This window comes from Bactrocera tryoni, chromosome 4 (genome assembly GCF_016617805.1).
Source record: "Bactrocera tryoni isolate S06 chromosome 4, CSIRO_BtryS06_freeze2, whole genome shotgun sequence".
NCBI lineage: Eukaryota > Metazoa > Arthropoda > Insecta > Diptera > Tephritidae > Bactrocera > Bactrocera tryoni.
In genome coordinates, this window is record NC_052502.1 from 7,423,958 (window position 1) to 7,436,739 (window position 12,782).

Here is a 12,782-nt window from a genome sequence, read left to right on the forward strand (position 1 = left end):
TTGTGTCGACTTACATTTGGTGGCATATTGCTCGATATTCTTTAGACGCTTCAATGATTCATGATCACAATCGTTAACCAACGCATTCACTGTATCCAGTAGGCAGTCGATGTTGCAAATACTGTGTGGATCGCGCATCTCACGCTCCAATGCCTGGGCGCTGTAGAAAAAGTAGATAAAAATTGGAAATTATTAATGAAAAAATTCAGTTGAGTTGAGCAATAACATATTTATTTGTATGTATCTACATATGTTTGTAATTCAACATCCGCTTAAATTTAATCCAAAATATTGCGAAAAATTCTCTTTCTTAATATTTTTCTTATCACAACAACATAATTTGTCATTTCTTCCCTTGTAAACAATATTTCAGCAGTTCTGCAAATATTTATGAAACACCAAAAATTCGCATGAATTAAGAAACTTAAGGGATTTACATTCAATTTGTTGAAAGAAAAGTACAAAGTTTGTTGGTAAACCGAAAATATAAATTTGAAGAAAAAATAATGTTTACCTATTAGTCATTACCTAAACCAGAAGAATCCCTTGTTAACCAGAAAATACAAGAACAATAACAAAGAAAGTCGACAAACCTCCAGTAACCTAAGTACATGGTGTAGCAAATTCAAAGGTAAAACAAGAAAAAAACATTAACTTCGTTTGCATCGCAGCTATAATACCCTACAAAAATAAAAATGCAAATAATTCGATTTGGATCAATTAGTTTGTATGGCGGCTATATGTCATAGTGGTGGAATATGGGCAATTCCGACAACTGAAGAGCCTCCTGAGGAGAAATCAACACTTCAAATAGAAATCTCAGAAACTGCGACTAGTTGCCGTATATAGAGACAGACGGACCTGGCTAAATGGACTCAGCTCGTCACCTTGATCATCAAAAATTATGCATTCAAAATTAAATGTTTAAATAGGATTAAAATTTTTAGGGATTTTTTAATTCAGTTTAAATATTTAACACGTTAACACCTTTTGTTTAATAAAGTGCCTGCATAACCACCCATTAGCCATAAAATTTATTAGTCATAAGAAAGCATTGCGAAACTGTATACTACAAATGCTGTAAATAAATAAATATTGACAAAAATGAAAAAAAAAAATAATGATAAAAAATAAATAAAAACTAAAAAACAATTGTAAACACAGCCCAACAGCAGGCGAAGCAATGAACGAGTAACTTTATGAACGAATGAGCAACAGTTACCGGCAACTCGACGAAACGAAACGAAAAGAAAGCCGGAAGAGTTTTGTGATAATAACGAGAACGGGGGTCGCCGCCATCTATATCAGTCCAAATAATGAATCATTTTATCGAACGTGAAATAGCACACTGGAGGAAGCATTCATTTTAATGGTGTTTAAATCATATGTTTTATTGTTGTTTATACTATTCCATTGAGCGAGAAAATGCTCTCGTAAATATATATTTAGAAACATACAAGTTGCCAGTCTTAGCTATTTATGTGGCACGTTTTAATTTATTTCCCAAGTAAACAATTACCACCGGTTAACTAAGCCAATAATTTGTGGTGCGATTTTGGGCGTTTAATTAGACATTAAAAACGTAAATAAATAAATGTGGGCATAAATAAAATTTTGTTTTTTCAAACTTCACTTTTTGGTTTATTTTCAGTGGATAGTTGATAAAAATAGTTTTTTAGAAATATTAATAAAATATATCAACTTTAAAAAATTCTCTGTTACAAAAATTATTTTTGTAGAGCCTAATTGGTTCATATAAACTACGCGCGCAACCCGTTAATTTTTTTCCTAAATTGATCAACTTTCTTTTTATATTCGTGTGAAGTTTACGTCAATTTCGGTAACATAAAAGCGGCTGCTATGGGTAACTCTTATGGATCGTTTTAATAAATTTGGTTAATGTTTTGGGTATGAAACGTGTCAAGGTGAGACTGGAACCTAAAGACCTGAATCATAATATACCAAATCAAGGTAGAGTTGAGAATGTAGCTGAGAAGCATACATTTATTCATCAGACGCACTATTAATGGCCACGAATCTAAAAATAAGCCGAAACCGAAAGAACTACAATTCGCTGTAGGCACTGAGGGCAATTCCAGCCGAGGTTTATAACTAGTGTATGGGAAAGTTGAATTAGCGTTGGTATGTATAAATTAGCTCAGGATCTTATTTCGAAGGTGATTATAAAGATTTGTGTTAAAATACGTGAAAATTTTTTGACAGTCCGGGTCAAATTTGATCAGATGGTATACTTCAGTTTTTTTTATAAAGTTGAAGCTTTTTATACATTGATTTAGCTACCATACTATTATAAGGTGGATAATAAATATTAAGAAACTCTGCCATGTCTATTGCTAACAAAATGTCATTCAAAAACAATCTCGATATTCACCAGATGATACAAAGAAAATGAGATAAATTCTCTAAATATAAAATTATGAAATTTTTACTAATCGAGTAATGCACCAACTCATAAAATCTGAAAATACTTGTACAATACGTTTAAAAATCACTTCCGCCAATATTGTACTAATAATAATAATTTAGTTGTCACGAGCGACAATGACAAGCACAAGCAAGTCATTAAATTTGTTAGAAATAGATGTGCCAATGGACAAACATTATTTTGGTCTTTCGCAAAATTTAAATTAAAAATAAGAATTTATTGTTGCGCATCACTTGTTTACACAGATGTCGGTTAGGTGACGACGGCAGAGCATTGCTCATCGATGGTTTACAGCTGTAAGAGCTGAGACCGTTTCTATACTACATTTTCCTCATGTGCGCAATGCCATTTTCCTAGCAGATTTCCAAGCATAAAAACAGCTGTAATTTCCGTGTTAATACTGTGGTGAAATACATGTTATGGTGCAGAGGTTCTCAAAGTTTTTAGTACTCTGAACTTCCAACAAAAGTTGAGTAAAAATTCCTTGAGCCTCATTTGCTTGAGAGATACAATTTTTTTTAGAATCTAGCGAAATTTGATAGCGCTTTTAGAGCAATAATTACACTAATATTTTCTAGAAAGGTAGGTAATAGATAACAAAACAAAGGCCAAAGTAAACGCATCTGATTGTCGCCTTGACCAACAACAATACTTATTGTGTAACGATCTTTAACTATCAAAATCGGCAATTTATTTCCAAAACACGAGATAAAAGAGCTTGCAGCTCCTTGCGTCAATACCAAGTCAGACAGGAAAACGAATATTCAAGTTTTAAGTTACCAAATCATATAAAAAATGTGACCCAAATTTCCCAAGGTCCGACCCACTGCACTAAAACTTATCTATCTATAAAATATTTCTAAAACAATTGCAATGGATGTGCTGCTGCGCTCAACCCATTTCTAGCAAACTTATTATTTTTGCCAATAAATGTCAAAACATATGCGCATATGAATAATGTGTGTGAGTGTATCTGCGCATACGTAAATAAACGCGAATGAATGTGTGCATATTCTTTGAAAATGTGCCAAGTAATCGACTGCTGTAATAATTTTTGGCTTTTGCCCATTTAGCCACATTTGTTGCTGGACATTTTCACAAGTCGCACAATGAGAAATTAAATTTTAGTAGGTTAAATGTGTTGCTCTTTGATGTTTTTCTATTTTTTTTTTCTCAACTTTCGTTATTCACATTTGTTGTTAGCTGAAATTAATACTTTTTTCTTAAATTTGCAAACATTAAAATTTGAGCAGACGCTTGTCCGCAATTGAAAACATTTCTTTAAATGAGTAAATGTTGAAGAAACTTTTTATGTAACACTTTAATGGCGTGCAAGTGTTTATATTTTGGGACATTGCGACATCACTACGAATGTATGTTTGAAAATTTTCTGTGTTTTAGGTGATTCGATGGAGACGATTTTAGTTTAGAGGAGATTGTGTTATTCAAGCGCCATACATCAGTACATATCTTTATAAATATAAAAAATCATAATCTTACGCGGCATTACAAGTAAAGGATTAAACGATTTTTGATCAGAACTTTCTTAAAACATAAACAAAAAATTCAAATGACAAGAAGCAGTCAATATCATTTCTTTATAATGCTTTGACTACGGCTGTCATTGAATTTGACAGATATATAATTTTGCCTTAATCCATATTAACTTGGAAGATTATGTGGTGGAATAGAAATTGGAATCATTATTACCAAAGATCATACTGATTATAGAGTACATCAGTACCTTACTGCACACTCTCATACACTCGATTGTTTTCTAATTAAAAATTGTACATTCAAAGTAATTGGCATTCGACACACACAATTTTAAAATTCAAATTGGCGATAACCAATTAAAAATTTGGTGCGTTAAATTCATACTGATCGCCATATTGTTCGTTCCTTCCAGCTACATAAGCATTTGATGGACACAAATTTCGGCGAAAAATCTAGCACAAAATATAAATCAAACGCTATCTTAATTTGGATCGCTCACAATTAAAAGTTTGCATTTAAATTGCAAACAATATTTTAGCAACGAGTTAGGCAAATTCAAATAGCTCGTTACAGGAAGCGACGATTTGGCGAATCAATAAGCAAAACAAATCAAGTAACATATTTGAATGACTTATAATGCAAATATCGTTACTTGGAAAAAGACACAGAGGCGTTAAATCACACGAAATACACCGGACATGTCCCGTAATGTGAGTGTGAAGCGACTCGCTGCCAAGTGTTAGTGAACTAAGTTTAACACATTATTGAAGTGTAGCAAAGTACGAACTTTTAAATGCATATTTGCGAATTATAATATTGAAAGAGATATGTAAAGAAGGGAACGAACTGATTTTTGAGGAGTGCATGTACTTGAAAGCACATGAATTCAAAGCGTACCACATACAACTTATACCCTAAAAACCATATAGTCGAAGTACGTTACTCGTATATGAATACGAAAAATGAAGAATGTTAAGAAAAGCACTAAAAAAGTAAACAAATGCAAATACCATAAAAATATCTGTAAATTTCCAGCCTAATAGAGTGGTACGAAATAAATTATTTATCAATAAGCACTCGTAAGGTGTGATTTCATCACCGCCCGTCAGTCAGTCAGCCAGTCAGTGTTCTCTCTTAATAATATATCGAGCTTAAAGTAAAGCATGTTGTTGTAATATTGCTGCCCGTCTGAAGTGTAAGAATGTCATGTGTTGTACAAATAAGAGTAGATTTGTACGTTGACAGGACAGTTATCAGCGACAAAACATGCGCAAACACAAGGCAGTAAAAGGCATAGCACACAGTAATAAACACAAAAAAAAAGCAAAACTCGCAACATACATAACTCATAATAAATAGAGACGCCAATTGAAATTGAACAAATTTCAAAGTAACGAAAATCCAAAAACAAAAATATGTGAGTGAAAAAATCGTTAAAATCTATCATTTTTGGTGCTGCTGATGACGATAAATTGGCGACAACGATAGGTGACAATAACAACATCACCACAAAAACATGACGAAATCACTGTTAAAAAAGCTACACAACAACAAAAAAGAACAAAAAATAAATAAATTGCAAAATGAATGAATAAAGTATTTATAAAGCACAAGCACATATTGGTAATCGACAACTCACCGAGCAATTGAAATATGAAAAAATATAAATTCAAAGAATAACAACATTATTACTACGAGATAGATGGTAAAAAAATGAGCTGAAAAGTGTGTAGTTACGAGGATTGTTCAATAAGCGGTTATTGATAATGAGAAAATTGTTAAAGGCGGGACAAATAAATAATAAATGGCGGAGAAGCATTTTTTAAATGTAAATTTTTTAATTTTTTTAAAGATTATCACAATATAGTCTGCTTTATTGAAATTTAACAAGATGTAAAACAACATTTGATCAAATTTGACACGGACTGGTACATTTAAACTGCGCGCGCAAACTGAGTCGATAATAAAGAATCCTAAATTGGTAGTTTTTTAAGTGAATTTTGATCTGCAGATGTCAATTAGTTGGTATTTGTTTACGAAGCGAAAATTTTGTCTGCTGATTTTTAGCGTGGAAAATAATTAACAATTCGTTGAAGACACTAAAAACAAGTATATGGAAAATTGTATTGGATCAGGAGCCTATTTCGAAGGCGACTAGAAATATTCGTATTAAAATACGAGAAAAGGTGTTTTTTGTTAGGCCGCATCAAATTTGGTGGTATGATAAAAATACAGCTTTCTATGAGAAAAATAAAGAAGAAGCATGTGAAAGAACTGTTAAGGTACCAAGTTTTATCAGCAACTTATTGCAAATCATGATACTTGATATAAAGTTAATTGAGCTTTATGTTTAAAACAACGGCACGTGCCATCAGCTGATCATCAATCTCAGAGTAAACGACTTCTGTGTACCCTCACTCAAGTTCACATATTTATTATATGGGCCCAGTAATCGATATAATACCTGACCTCATACCATATTATTCGTTAAGAAAAAGTTAAACTGTCATAGGATCGGCAAACGAGCACAAGCTATACAATAAAGGAGCACTATTGATCAGTGTAACGAGCACAATTAATAAACACACAAAAGCGTTAACTCCCACTTGGGCGGGGTGTGCCGCCACGACAATTCGAGCGCAAATTGGGAAAATATTTCAAGGTCGCAATCAAAATGCCAGCGTGGCGCGCGTACAAAACGCACGCAGAAAGATGCCATATTTTTTTTTTGTTGTATAATGTGTACATTTATGGAAGTGTTACTGTTTTGTTGGTGTTGTAGATTTTTTACGCAACCGAAAAGCGCAAATAATTTATGATTTGACGCCAAAAATAGCAACAAGAAAATTACCGCTCATAATGGCTGACGTTGGCAAACATTTTTATTAGTATTAATATTAATATTATTGGCGGCGAAATGTTTTCGGCAGCAGCCAAGGCGATTGGTTGTCCAATATAATGCTTTTTAATTGTTATTTTTTATTTTTGTTTTTTTTGGTTATAATTTTTACTTATACGAAGCGCACGCAGATTATCTAGTGTGTGGCAGCGGCATTTTAATCACACGAATTCGCTTAATTGTTTGTATGTTTTCGAGTGCGGTGAATAAATAAACGCACGCCGCACGACGCAGACGCCGCACAGCACCCGGAGTGATGTGCCACTTGGCTGGATATGATTTGGAGCAGCAGATTTAGGGCGCGAATGTGAGGCGCGCCGCACACACATTCGCCGCTCTACACACGCGCGCACGCGATCACGCAATGGCTTGCATAATTTTTTTATATTTTTTGTTTTACAATAATTTACTTTATTTTTAATTCAATTCAATTTTAGTAGCATTCTACGCACGCGTAAACACAAAATGCCGAGGATCAAATTTAATATTCCACATTTGAATTTTACATTTTATATGCGAGGGTTAAACCATCTTATGCAAACACCTGATATATAAATATATATTCATAGAATTTTAATTCCGATTATCATTCTAGTTTGCTATTCACCACGATCACTAGCAGCGCTGAGGGCGCATGCGCGAATGCGTTAGAGACCTGTCGTCCGGCCAGCAGACCGTTCAACGTCCGAGCATGCAATCAACACACCAAAAATGACTCAGCGCAGTGCGTCGACAGCGCAGCTAGAAGACATCACCTACTCGTAAGGCGCTTGCGCAGCGTTCACTTGAAGAGCGAAAATTTGTCAATTGCTCGCGTAGCTTCTCAGCTAAGTGATTTTATGGATTTGTTGTTTTTGTATTTTACTTAGATTTCAATTCAATTGGTATCAAAAATGGCGAAATTTATTAAAAGGCAAAGTCAGTGCCGCGTACAGTGTTGCCACTTTGTGTAAAATTAATAACTACTTTGAGTTGAAAAAAAAGAACAAACGTTAACTTCGACTGCACCGAAGTTATAATATATATAAAAAGGCATATAAATATATTTATCTTGATCCTAAACCATGAATTTGAATGAAAGCTCTACCGTTCCCACGACAGTCGGGTCTTAATAACCGGAACGGACTCGGATTTTTATCCGGCCAAGGACTGTCAACTCGGTATCATGCCTCAAAATCACTTCAGGAATGTTGTTGTTGTTTTAGCGGGTACCCAGTCCCCGTTAGGATGGTAAGGATTAGTTAAGTTGTCGCCGACGCCATCCAACGGAAGGCCCAAGAAACATGCTGTTTCGACGGAGTCAGACCAAAGGGAGAGGTGTGTCAGATGAGTGGGGTTAGTGGGGCATGCAAAGAGGTGGCCAGTGTCATGTGGAGACTCATTGGACGCAGGACATACATATATTGGATATGTCAGGTTCTATTCTGAATAAGTAGGAGTTTAAAGTGCCACAGTATCTAGAACGAAGCACCTCGTTTCTCACGGCAACTCGAACTCTATACGTGCAATGGATTGCGGTTTGACTCCGAGTACGCCAGTCACTGGAAGGGAGTCGGTGAAGGTGTTGATAGTTCCACTGTGAATGGCGGTCAGTGCTTGTCGGAAGTTTGTTGCGTTCGAAGTGTGGTCGGCATATTGTCTGATGTCGTCGAGGTAGTTGAGGAGTGACCTCTTGATGTTCCTAGGGGCGGTTCCGCTACAAGCAGGCGACTGCAAGGGTGATTTCTGCGAAAGCATCCCAGCAGGAACTTCCTAGAGAGGAGTTCATTATGCTCCTTAACAGGGAGCATACGGGGCTCACTATGCGGTGTTCGATAGGAGACATCAGGAGGCATCCTCTCGTAGTCCGGAGTGCAGTATTCTGACAGGTCTGAAGCTTCTTAGTCTGCGCTTCACTGCATCCAGGCGATCATATTGTCGCGGCGTAGTTAAGAACCGGCCGGCCGATTGCCTTGTAAATTGCCAACAACGTTTCTTTGTCCTTTCTCCATGTGCTGCCGGCTAGCGGCTTGAGGATTTTGTTGAGCTCTGTACTTTGGCGATAATCGCAGCTTTGTGAAGTTAACGTGGCACTAGTTCTCGTATATACAGACAGACGGACATGGCTAAATCGCCTAGTCACCCTAATTATTTATTTATATATTGTAGTGAATTGTTGTTGGTTTAGATAGTTTGGTCCCTGAAAAAGTGACCAAATCATGTTAACTTTTTTGGCAGTGGCAACACTGATCACAATAGCAATTATATAGCAGCGCGCCAACACCACTGTGCATTTTTGTTGGTGCTCAGCGCGAATTTTTCGCATTCATTTTCAATTTCATTGGAAGCTTTTATTTATTGCTATTCGGTGTTGGTTGGGTGCCAAGCATCTCGGCTACCAGTGGCCAGCTGGTGGCGGTTCGGATGGCGTCTGTCCAGCAGCGTTTGATTGGTCCCGCAGCTCATTTGCGCTCACACGCTTGTCACCAAACGCACCGATCCATTTTGCTGACTGGGCTCCGATGCGACAGCAGCGCAGCGGCATACTTCTATAATGACAGTCAGTATTCAATGCTTGTCCAAAGTAACGCGCGTCAGCGGTTTTGATTTTTTATTTTCACTTTTGTTTTTGATTGCATTTTGCTTATGTTTCTCGAGTTAATTTGGTTTTTATTTTGGTTTTGCAGAATTTGTTCGGCAACAAATTTAATGTTTTTTTTTTATTTTCATTTGTTACAAATTTTTCAAAAATGCATTTTCGATGTACAATAACTCTTTTGGTTGCGGCAATGCACATAACTGCCTATAAAGTAAGGTGTTCGCTCGCTCGTGTTTGCGTGTACATGTGTGTGTGTGAGTGTCAGTTACAATGTTTGCAATTAGTTGATGCGCGAGCGGTTCGCGCTTTAATGGTCTTTTACACCGACGTTGCGAATTATGGAAAGAACAGAATGCCGAAAAAGTTGCAAAAGTCGAAAAAGTTGCAACCACCGCAACAGGTAAATGTTACATACGCGTGTGCACTCCATTTGCGGTTAGAGTTTCCATATCATTTTTTATCTACATCCATCCATCCAAACATCCATAAATCTATATAAACTCTTATGAGCACACTTGAGCTCAAATATATGTATATATATATGTACATATGACGTATATGTGTGTGTACATGTGAGCATTAATCTAGATTTGGACTAATTAACTCGTAGTTAGCCGATAGTGATGAATTGCAAAGCCATGGGGGGTTTCACCATACACCTTTGTACATATATATTTTGGATACAAGAAGATAGGGGGCGGGAGATACACATTTGCCTCCAAACGTAAAGCTTATAACTGAAGCTTTACTAAAAAAAAACCAAGAGAACGCTAATTTCGGATGCACCGAAGTTATAATGCATTTCTTGTAGCATACATTGTTGTTGTTGTTGTTGTTGTTGTAGCGAATGCAAACAGAAAAAAAATGTTTAAGAATGTTACCGACTGAACGGTCCCTAGACGCATAAAAATACCGATCGGTACCCAGTTCCCACGACAGCCGGTTCTACGCACCGGAATGGACCCGGATTTTATCAGGCCAAGGGCTGTTTTTTCGGCGATCTAACCCCGTTTGGATCGGTGAGTATTAATTTAAGTAACCGACCGGTTCCCGGTACCCGTTACAAAACACGTACAAGCGACTGTCGAGAAAACGCACGATTTTTATCTTCTTGATTTTCATTTCTTTGTCTTGATCGGTCAGTTTCTATGGCAGCTATATGTCAAAGAAGTCCTATATCGTTTTTAACAAATGAGCTGCTTTAGGGAGAAAAGAAAAATTTGAGATCGATATATCAAAAACTGAGGGACAGGCATAGCGAAATTGACTCAGTTCTATATCTTATTGGGCCTTCGACGTTTACTTCCGAGTGCCACAAATTACAAAAACTAACTGTTAATAATAAACGCACACTCCAGGTTCTCGTTTAATAAGTTTTTATAAATGTATAATGAACAGCTTGAAGACCCAGATATGTTTACATCCAAAACTGGGTGCAATTAACATTTAGTCAGAACGCCATATATTGCTATCTAAATTCCTCAAATCTTCTGATATTCGTAAAAGGGAATATTTTTATTTGCTTAATTTGTGAGAAAATCATTGGCTTAGTTAAATTACTTAATTTGCACAGCCCAAAAACTGCACTCGTGCTGAAATGGATACCTGCTTAATATATACAAATGCTCGAAGTATGCACGAGATTGGGCAAGTGTGAATATAGTTTGGTGAGGTGTGGCAAAAAGTGTAATACTTGGCATAGTTGACCAAACAACTTTTTTTTTGGTGAACCATTTAGGAATCTACATTAATTACATTACAATCTAAATATCGGGTTAAACAACGTTGCGCATATAAACAAATATATTTTAATTTTAATTTTCTGAGGAAAACAAAAACAAATATAAACGATGCTCTTAGATCTACCCTTGACATTATATGAGCAGTAGAAAGAATAGAGCAAGCAAAACGCGAAATTTTTAGACCAAAAATAACTTATATTAAAATGCTTATTAATAAAGTAAAACTATCATATATATAACTATACAATATATACTAACCGTCTCTTCCGTTCCTCATCCATAGTGTCGCGTTTGATGTGCTTGTTTTTCTGTTGTATTTGATTCGCGGCGATTTGCTTTCGAATACACACAAATAAAAGGAAATATTTTAATTATTGTCTTTGTTGTGTTGCTATCTTTGTTATTAATGTTGCTTTTGTTTATCGTGTTTGTCGCACACACTGTGCTCCACCGCATAGTAGCATCAGTTGCACGCTTTTGCATTGGATTGCCGCTCGCTGGCGGCGTTTGGCATTATCGTTATAAATATTATTTTAGACAATGCTTCGGGTGCTGTGGCTTGTGTTGGGGGCAGTAGCGACATTAAAACGAATTGTACGTATGTAACGCACTTCCGCCACAAACTCCACGCCGAAGATGACGTTGGTGAGTAGCGGTTATAACCGTTGTAACGAGAATTCTAAGATGCAAGACTTATGCTCCAAATAGCTAAACAGAGTAAACATAAAAAAGAACTTTTAGTGCACAAATCAACAGCTACTTTCTAAGTAGGTCATTGTCCGCCATTTGTCTATTTTTCATATAGCTGGCGACAATTTTTTGCTGTCTTCATCCAATGACAATAAAATGTGTCTCTACTTATTCACCACGGACTTTAGCCTTTGCGAGCATTTTGCCTATGAGTTACGCGATTTTTGACACTTCCGACAGTTTGTTGTGTCTCTTTAAACTGTTTTTGACGTCAAAACTTCACAAAAAAAAAAAAAATATTTTCACTTTGTTATTTTATAGCGTTGTTTTGTTCCTAATTTGTTGAGCGGTCGTGACTTTTTACTACTGCAAACATTTTTTATCGCTTTTGGGTGATTGTCTTCACTTGTGAATCATTGTTTTTGTTTCTTCCCCCTATAGGGTTGTAGTGTATCCTGGTGCACACTTAATTTACTCCATCTTCCTGTGTTTCTATATGTACTTGTAGTTCGGTACAATTAAATGTAACGTTTATTTGCTACTTTTTATAAAATTTATTAAACTTTCATTGGATATTTGCTAATTTTTGATAAATATAATACTTTTTTGTTTAACGTTCACGCGACTGTTTTCAATGACGGTTTCTGGCACTGATTTACTTCACTTGTTATTTCGCATATGTATTGGTTTATTTTTATTAAAATTCCTCATTCGAAGTTGCTTCGCCGATAAGGCTAACGGAGTGGGAGTAGCCAAGTAACTTTTTTTATGTTTTTAGTTTCAGTAAAGCAGGCTTTAGAATAAAACCAAAATCTCGTTATTCGGCAGAGAACTTGTTCTAAAAAAGAATATTAAAATAGGGTTTTATTAGTCATGAGAGCTTAGTAAAATTATAAACATACATATGTATAAGTAATTTATTTATTTAAA

The 12,782-nt window shown here is 35.8% G+C and overlaps 1 protein-coding gene across 5 annotated transcripts in view; it reads right to left on the reverse strand.

Moving 5' to 3' along the window:
• The window catches only part of LOC120774139 (rho-associated protein kinase 1), a 28,375-nt gene that overhangs the window by 13,472 nt on the left and 2,121 nt on the right, over window positions 1-12,782 (reverse strand). For 2 of the 5 annotated variants that reach the window (XM_040103525.1, XM_040103530.1), the window contains exons 1-2: window positions 988-1,045; window positions 15-160 (exon numbers count right to left, since the gene is read on the reverse strand). In XM_040103525.1, the coding sequence (XP_039959459.1) occupies window positions 15-160; window positions 988-1,022 (181 nt within the window). In that variant the 5' untranslated portion in view covers window positions 1,023-1,045. Of the gene's footprint in view, window positions 1-14; window positions 161-987; window positions 1,046-11,420; window positions 12,419-12,782 lie in introns of those variants that run through there. The other 3 variants (XM_040103526.1, XM_040103529.1, XM_040103528.1) reach the window with 2 other exon arrangements.